At 50.7% G+C, this 9,595-nt stretch overlaps 1 protein-coding gene across 1 annotated transcript; it reads left to right on the top strand.

The window, feature by feature from the left end:
• The first annotated feature begins 3,689 nt into the window (after window positions 1–3,689).
• On the top strand, window positions 3,690–9,390 carry LOC128306336 (protein yellow). The gene is made up of 2 exons (XM_053043803.1): window positions 3,690–3,921; window positions 7,970–9,390. The coding sequence occupies exons 1-2, from the start codon at window positions 3,690–3,692 to the stop codon at window positions 9,388–9,390; spliced, it is 1,653 nt and encodes a 550-aa protein (XP_052899763.1).
• Window positions 9,391–9,595: the final 205 nt, after the last annotated feature.

Genomic DNA, 9,595 nt, shown 5'->3' with positions numbered 1-9,595 from the left:
GAATTTAAATTGTAAGGGATGATTTTAACAACCAAACAACAACACACCCTTACAGGGGGGATGATTGGGATATTTATCACACAGTACAATTTGAATAGGTTCTTAACATTAACAGGTGATTGGTTTTGTAGCACTCTCATTCACTGCCGACGACCAATAAACCTGCAGCAAAACAATACATCTTGTTGCGTCTGCGAAGTGTCATAAAAATCCTGGTCACGGCACCAAACGCACCAAAGCGTACCCGTTGTGCGAAAGAAGCTGCATGCAGCGTATGACACCATCCAATTACCCTAACGACAATGCCGATTGCTAGCACGGCTACTAATTGTCGTTTGTCGCGCAACTTCACAACGACAAACCCCAATCATAGAGATGCTTACCTTTACGACGTGCGTTAATTACGGTGACAAATGAGCGCTGAAGACTTGTTTGCGAAAGGTAGCCGTTCGCACCCGGTGGTTGGAACGAGAGAACGCGTTCTACCTGCCATCCACGTTAGGTGAGGATACTTTACACACCACCGTTTGTGGGGGACCGATTTTAAAAATCGGTGTGTCTGTCCGATATGATCGTCTTTCGTGCCATGGTTCCTTGATGGTGCAATATGGTGTGCCGCACTTTATGGTACCCCTTCGAAAACGGGGTAGCACAAACCCTTTTTTTCCGTGCTTAGACAGATCCGTTTCAGATCGTATGGCATTAAAAATTGGAAACATAAAATTTCGTGACATTCACCTTCACCAACCATCGGCCGGTTGTTTGAGGGGTAGGCAAATGCCCTGCTCGGGGGAGACAGGGAGAAACATGGCGGAAAAGGGGTTTGGAAGGAAGGTAATCGATTCCTTGAGAATCGAAGGCCTGCCCCGTTTGGTTTAGTGTCGCGATGACGGTTGTTCGAAAGCAAAGGCAACGGTTTGTTTTTTTTGGACGCTGCCAACGATAATATGCCTCGTTTATTATATTGCCCGGCCGCATGTTGGTGCATGGGTGCATGGGTGTATACCCCCCGTGTTCGGCGTCACTCAGCATCTCTGGCACTCGAGCAATCTCATTTCCAACACCTTCGGGTCCAGATATAAAGGTAATTTGGTGCTAAAATTGTTTGCCATCAATAAAATCGTGCCACGGGGAAAGAAATCGCGCAATGCATCGCGATAAACATTGCGTGTGGCGAGGGCGAGAAGGGAGGGTTGTGAGTAGTTGCGGGAGCCGGCCACAGTTTTGCTCAATAGGGCTATTTGGAGGGTTATTATTATGACCGTTGTTTGCCGTATATTGCGCACTCTCCGGTTCGCTTCTCAATCTCCGTGTGCGCGAGGGTGTCACAAATGTGGCCGAGTTTGAGTGGTCGATCCTGCCGATAGGTAGATCCTCGCTCGTGATCGCGGTATCGTACCGTGAGTCGTGAGTGCGTGCGGCTAAAAATTGGCAATCAACGCAGCAGAAAGAAAACGAAGGAAAGGATTACCTTACCCCCTGAATCACGTCCGGATTGGTGAGCGGGCATCGTTAGGCGCAACAGATCGTGCAGGGATACTTTGCCGCACACGCTGTCACACTGCCGGGTCACCGGGTCGCGTAGACTCTAAACGCTAATCGGGCGGAAAATCGTTGGCCTCCCAGTTCGAACGCTGGGTAGAGAAACTGGCCGTTCCGTGCCCTTCGGGGGGCGCCATTTGCCAGAGACAATGGCCAGCGGCGGTGCATAGTCAGACGGCGGGCAATGCAACAACATGACGCGCTAGAATGCACACCGACTCCACCGACCGGGTTGGGGCCGTTCTGGCAGACTGGTTTCCCTAGGTGAACGATTTCCTTGCGGGAGGTCAAGGTGACGACACGAGCGATGCACCATGCAAACTAGCGCCAGCTGCCGGCATTTGTTAGTTTGGCGTTTTGATTATGTCTAAAGCGTCTTCGGGAATTCCGAACAAATCATCCCGTGACGTGGATTCCGTAGGGATTTCCCGGTGGAAAAAAAAACCAACAAAAAAGACGGGTTGGGAATTTCTCTTCCAGTCGAAATGCATGATTCCGGCGAAGAAGATGAGCGCAAAGGTAACCGGGCGGCCCAAAAACCGGTCTCTGCATGCCGCGCACATTAGGCCTTACACGGAGCAGAAACATAATTAACCCATTAGAATTGAGAGAACCGTGTGACAGCTTGATGGTGACCGGGGTGTGTTTAGCACCGTAACGAATATTGACCGATCGACTTAAATTATCCAACATTGTACAACGCTTTAGAACTCAGCGTAACTCCTTATTTTTTATGGGCACTGCTCTGCGTATTCAATTCCACTTTATTCACCTACCTCAGTGGTTGTCAAACGGACTGTACTCAAAATCATAATTATGACTAAATACTTGAAATATGAGCAAGCTCCACATATGTACTTTTATTGTAAACATTATTTTAGCTTTTTTTTGCAGAATTTTTGAAGAAATTAGAGATTCTAATTCTAATTCTAATTGAGACTATTAGAGATTCTAAATGATATCGTACATTAAGTTTGCCCAATCGAATTCGAATTCCAATAGCCTTGGATCGCTAGCCCCAATAGTCTTGGACTTCCAATAGTCATCCCACGAATCTTGCTCTTTTAGACATGAAGTTGACGACGAATGCTCAGGTTGTTGAGTACTCTTATCGGTGGCTCGGTAATCTCTTGACAATTAACTATTCGCATGATGTTGTAAAAATGCTTAAAATCGGCTCTGCTAGGTCTTTTGCTGTCACCTGCATCGACTCCTATAGAGATCCCAGGTCTCTAAATAAATAATTCAGCAGATTTTTCGCTTCCATTTAAACAATTTGAAATTAATTGTGCTTTACATATTAAACCAGCTCGCAATGAATGCCCATAATGGTGCCTCTTCGCTTTTTGGCAATATCAATCGTTTTGCGGGGGGGTGGTTTAATTGCGCGCTTGCTGACCACTGAAACCAATACGTTTTATTAACTTCAGCGCACGGTAACGCGTGTTGATTACAGCCGAAAATTGAACTTCATTAAGCCGGTTAAATTGTTTGTCGCTCCTTACCTGTCCTACCTTTGCCGTTCCCGGGGGCAAACCGTCCGCTACCCTGCTCGACTGTGATTCGCCTGTTACCTTCGCCGGTAATCTTCGGGAGTCTTGAATTTTATTGAGCTACCTGTCCGCCAGCTACTCGAACGTACAAACCCCTGCGCATACCGAAGGAGAGAATCGGAGCATCATTGGAGTCCGAAAAGGGAAAAAAAACCAACAACAACAACAACAACAACAAAAAAGGGCAAAATAAAAAATGTTGCGGTCTCGCTCGCACGCGCGGTTCTTCGCGGTGGTCGCTTAAGGCCCACCAGGCAACACACGCACGTTCTCGGGGGTGCTTCCTTCTCGCTCGCCGCGTTGATGCGACCGGACCGTGTGCGGTGGTGGGAGACTCTGCGTCGCTCTGGGTCGGAGCGTTTTCGCCGGACGTTGTTGATATAACCCCGGTGCCGGAGCTCGTACAGCCATCAGTCGCTGTGGAGTAGTTGCCGCGTGTAGTGTCGTGCGAAGCCATCAAGACATCACCCACGAAACCGTCCTGTCTGGCCAGGGCCTGTCTGTACCACCGTTTTGTCAATAGTGTTTTGCTAGTTTTGCGTACTCACCCACTTGTGCGGACGTAGTGTCATACACCCTCGTGTGCTAGGAACGATGTACGGTAGAATGTTGCTGATTGTGGTGTGCCTCGTCGCCGGCAGTGTTAGTGCGACCCAGAAGCTCCAGGAGCGGTACAGCTGGCAGCAGCTCGATTTCGTCTTCCCCAATCAACGCCTCAAGCAACAGGCACTGGCACGGGGTGACTATGTCCCCACGAACGGTCTGCCGGTCGGTATCGAGCGTTGGGAGAACAAACTGTTCGTATCGGTACCAAGATGGAAGGATGGTAAGTAAACGGTTTCCACGCGGCCACCCATCTTCCCAGCAAACCTTGTTGCACCAGGAAAGAACACCAAGTAAAAGCCTACAAATTAAGTGTGATTCTTCTCTCAAACCAAAAAAAAAAATGTCTCCTTGCCACGACAAAAAAAAACACGAGCTCGAACGAAAAACTCGTTCTTCCGGTTCAGCGGTTAATGAAGTTTAGCCGATGAGTTTGCTGCAAATGGCAATTTGGCAGGAAAGCCTTTTATTTTATTTTTGTTGTTTGTTTGTTCCACATTGTGTTATCCCAGCGAACCTGTTGAAGGTGGAACAAATCGGCTGTTTTGCGTCGAGAACCGAATATAAATTGCCTACTCAACCTCTGCGTTGCAATTTGTGTGCTCGTTTTTTTTCGGTTGGAGGGTGAGAGAGCCTTGCCTTTGCTAATTCTTAATGTGTGTCTGGGTTGGCGAAGAATTCTTTTTTTTGCTAGAACCATTTGGGATGGAAATCCCGCAGGAGATGGAGATTTTTGATATCCGCCCGATGCTACCGCAACCGCGTGAACGAAAGATCGGTCGCGGACCGTGGAGTCGCGCCACCAAAACCGAACACAATCACCATTTCTAATGCTCACGCTGAGGTTACGTCTTGTGCACTGATTTACAGCAATCGCGCGCCCGTACTGTTACGGATTCGGATTCGCTTGATGCGTTTTGCAGCCACAGTGTGTTGTGTTTTGTATTTTATTACACCCCCGGGGGTGGTTTGTCTTTTCCACCTGGTGAAATTCATGCGATTTCTTTCGCTGGGGGTTTTTCCTTCACCACCGCGCATCTTCACCAGATGCATTAATGGTGGCCAGTTAATAAGCTTGTAGCGGGGCAGTGGCCCCCGGTGGTGTGGGTCGTGGGTATGATTTATTGGTGATGACGATGCCACGGCCGACTCATTACCGCATTCGGGCAATCAATCCGTGACCGGCACAGCCCCGCATCGCGAAGATGGTTGGTGTAAATAATCAATTTAGACTAATTTCCTGCCGACCACACAACAACAAACGACGACGTCACGTCACCCGAAGATAACCATATTGGGGTGGGTTTTGTTTTCTGCCCCATACGCGGTATTCGTTGCATTATGGCGGAATCGTACCGAAGCGACACGCAAAATAAAACGCAGCCGAAAAATGTTTCACTGTTTCCGCAGCCGATGTGGAGCATTTTTCGGGAACCGGGTTCGAAACCGTCAGCGAAATTTGATGACGAACCCAACGCGGCACGGCAGCAGGCAATAACTTTGCCGGACATTCGGGGTTGGATGAGCGAATTGTTTGCACAAAACGGGTTCCATTCGGTTTTTGGTCACTGCCGTTTAGCAACATGCTGACACAACTTGTTTTTTGGGCAGTGTCCGGGTGCCCTAGCACCGGCAATTCCGGCTTCCAAGAACTTGTACCAGAAGAAAATGCAAACATATTTTTTTTGGGAAAACCAAGGTGGTTGAAAGATTTTTATGAAACCGGATGGAGCTAACCAAACGAGAAAGTGAAAGATACAAAGTCGAGGGGGAAAAAAACATATCAAGACCATACCGCCTTGGTCGTTTGTGAATGTGATCGGTGCGACGTTCTCGACCAACATCATTGCACGTTAATGAAGCCAGACCCTTTCGCAAATGTTTTCGATACAATAATAAAAACCAACGGCAAGCAATAGCGCCGATTGGTCTCAACCTTGAAATTCCGAACGAAAGAAGAAGGTTTGATAAAAAAAAAAAACGCCACAGCTCAAAAATGTTCCGATCGTCCAGACATTCCTGTGATGTGAAAAGAAAAAGGCCATTCCAGAGTGAAAGATCGTGACGCTCGGTGTCAGACGCCGCGGGAACTATATTGGCCCCTTTTTTGGGAAATTTGCACTCGTCAAGGCTATACGGTTGGTCGTTATTGCATCACGTTGCTGGAAGCTTTAGTAAAAGGAACCTTAGTTCCAAGAATTCCTTTAATAGATTCTCTCCCCTCTCCCCCCCAAAAACAAAAAAACAACTAGTCTCCCCAGAGTAGCCTCAGGGAATCGAAGACATCTTGTTAAGTATCAATAATATCACAGAAAGGAACAGCTCGTTGGTGTTGGAGCACACCACCAGGAAATGCGTGATAATCCCGGCAACGACATCTCGTTGCGGTTTTGTCGTACAGGTGCGCTGCGGTTGTTATCTTGTCCGCAACCGATCCGTCCGGACAATCTCAAGGTACGTACGGTACGGTCGCGGCTTGCAACACGCGTACGCAATTGCGCGCCAGCACATAGAGGCAAAAGCAAGGTAAAAGCGCAAGAAGCAACCCCGCCGAGCCGAGGCGCCGAGTCCTCCAGAGTGTAGCCGTGCGTGGAGCCCGATGGTTACGGGGATGGGCAAACGGCTCTTGTTTTTTTTTTTTACAACACCGCGCAGCCGCCATCCTTACGCAAACGGGGCTCTGTGTGTACCGCAAAAAAAACCCGCACCGATGATTAACTAGGACATTTGTGCTTGGACGGTTTTTGGTTGTTGTTGTTGCTCCAAACATCATCACACACACCCACCCTTTCAAGAACAAAACCAACCTTCTGAAGGAGCGCGCGAACCTTCAGGTGTGGACATGTACCATGTACAATGCAACAACCTGCCCCGGTTCAGTGGACATTTGGGCGTTTTTTTTCTGTTTTCTTTGGTGTTTTGGAAACTTTCTCAACGGAATGTGACGAATCGATGGGCCCGGGGAGTTGCGACAGCATCTGCTGAGGTTGGTGCGCTGTTTGAAAGTGCCCCCAAAATTACCCGAACGGCTGGGGCGGTCCATATCGAAAAATTGGTGTCGTTGCCGTTTGCTACTCGATGCCCACAACACTAGTGCGACTGGAATAGTGGCTTATGGTGAAAAGATTTATAAAAAAACAAGATGTTTTCCGCTTGTTTTTTATTCTTTTTCATCCAACTCTGTGTGCGCTATATGATTAGATTGCGTTCGCAGTCGTAGCGCGTCACAAAACCGTCCGCCACCAAACGGTCGGACGCGCAAACGGCGTCTAAAGCAGTGCGACAACGGGAGCGAGAAAACGTTGGTGTTGGAATGTCGAAATGGCGGTACAGTTTGTAGCGTCATAACCGGCCCGTACACGCTTAAAGGGGTACGATATTCCGACCGTCAAGGTAGTAAAACAAGCTGTCAAAAAACAAAAAAAATGGTAGAATATGAAAAATGACCACAAATGCGCTTTCCGTGCACGCATTTATGCACGCGGTAATCGGGCAATCGGTTACACTGCGTGGCGCGAAACGGACACATCGGGTGCAGATTTGCATAATTTTCTTACCAACTGTCTTAATGTTCACTTCTTCACCGGTTGTCGCTTCTCCCCAACCGCCCTAGTCACCCTCTACCAAGGCGGTAAGTTTTACTGAGCACTCGTCTATTTGGTGGGCCGGACCGGAATTGGACCGGACCGTAGCTCTGAGCACCTAAATCGCTGCACAACAGCCCCTGCTGTGATTTCTCCAAACGAGGTTTATGTTACCTTTTGCAACTCCCCATTTTGGAGGTGCCAAAATTAATGGCTGCGAGGGAGCTGCTGGAAGCCGCCGCGATGTTGTTTTCCGTTTCTTTTTTTTGCGGTTGTGGCAGGTTTAGACTGCTCAGACTAAGCGTGCAAGTTCAAGGACAGCGCCTCGCCAATGCTTGAAAGTGAAGTGGATTAGCCGGGCAAACGCTAGCTTAGCGGACTAACCTTGAGCGAGCGGTCTCTACCAGACCTACCCGAATAAACCATGAGTTAATGGTTGGTTGGCTTTTGAGAGTTTTGTTGCGGAATAGCCGTAGGACTTCGGTCGGTGGGGTGACTTCATACTGTTATGCTACAGGTTCCTGCCGGGCTGGTCGTCCTTGGTGACGATCGGCTTAGATCTGTTGCGGTAGGCACGACTCCACTGCAGCTTAAGATCCCTCCGCCTGATAATTGATACTGACATTATAGTCCTGTCAGACGAGTGACATTAATCCGTTTGTTTTGTGCTTTGTTGGTGTATGGCAGGTATCCCCTCAACGCTCAACTATATCGACATGAACCAGACACCGTCCGGTTCGCCCGCCCTCATCCCCTACCCGGACTGGTCCTCGAACGTCGCCGGAGACTGCGCGAACGGGCTGTCCACGGTGTACCGTATTAAGGCGGACAAGTGTGGCCGTCTGTGGGCCCTCGACACCGGTACCGTTGGCATCGGGAACACCACCCAGCAGCTGTGCCCGTACGCCCTCAACATCTGGGACCTGAAGACGAACCGCCGGCTGCGCCGCTACGAACTCCGCGCGGAGGACACGAACGCGAACACCTTCATCGCCAACATTGCCATCGATATGGGGCGCAGCTGCGACGACACGTTCGCCTACATGTCGGACGAGCTCGGATACGGCCTGATCGTGTACTCGTTCGAGCAGAACAAATCGTGGCGCTTCGCCCACAGCTTCTTCTTCCCGGATCCGCTCCGCGGGGACTTCAACGTGGCCGGGCTGAACTTCCAGTGGGGTGAGGAGGGCATCTTCGGCATGTCGCTGACACCGCTGCAGGCAGACGGTTACCGCACGATGTACTTCTCGCCGCTGGCCAGCCACCGCGAGTTCACCGTCTCGACCCGGGTCCTGCGCGACGAGTCCAAGGTGGAGGAGAGCTTCCACGAGTTCCAGTATCTGAAGGAGCGCGGCCCGAACAGCCACACGACATCGCGCGTCATGAGCGACACCGGACTGCAGCTGTTCAACCTGATCGACCAGAACGCGGTCGGCTGCTGGCACTCGTCGCTGCCGTACAGCCCCGAATACCACGGCATAGTCGACCGGGACGATGTGGAGCTGGTCTTCCCGGCGGACGTGAAGATCGACGAGGAGGAACAGGTGTGGGTTATATCGGACCGCATGCCGGTGTTCCTGATTGCGGACCTCGACTACAGTGACGTCAACTTCCGCATCTTCTCCGCCCCGCTGGCCACGCTGGTCGCCGGTACGGTGTGCGACGTCCAGCCGCAGTTCGGCGCGATACAGCCCAAGTTCGGTGGTGATGCGGGCAGCTCGGAGCTTTCGTCCACGTACAACACCGACACGACCCTGCTGCCGACGACGTACGCCCAGCCCCTGTCTGGGTCGTACACACCGACGCTAAGCTATGCGCCAACCGTGGCACCGCAGGTGCACAAGTTCACCCAGGCCTACGACGCGCCGACCTCGCACATGTACTCCACCCAGTCGTACCCGACGACAGCCAAGGCGTACGCGTACAACAAGTACCACGGCGTGGAGTTCCATGCGCACGGTGCGCCCCACCACGGCCACGGCTACCACCATGGACCGCACAGCCATGACGGTGTGGCCGAGCAGGAGTCCGGCTACAATGGACATCGTGGCGGCTACTGGAACGGTGCTCACAAGAAGCAGGACTCGTGGAAACAGTTCTTCTACTAAACACGTGGGCGTACAAGCGCAACGCCATCGCTATAAGATCCATAACAGAAACACACACATACACACCGAAACACAGAGATATTCGTGCACAGTGTGCCCATAAACACGCCAATGCGGCAATGAATCGATTCACCATCTCAGACATCGCACCGCACCTCTTTCACCCCACATATACACCCCCTCCTCTCCCCCCCCCCCCCCGTGA

Source organism: Anopheles moucheti, chromosome X (assembly GCF_943734755.1).
Source record: "Anopheles moucheti chromosome X, idAnoMoucSN_F20_07, whole genome shotgun sequence".
In the NCBI taxonomy this organism is placed as follows: domain Eukaryota; kingdom Metazoa; phylum Arthropoda; class Insecta; order Diptera; family Culicidae; genus Anopheles; species Anopheles moucheti.
Note: the sequence above shows the minus strand (reverse complement) of the source record. Positions and strands in the feature narration are given on the sequence as shown.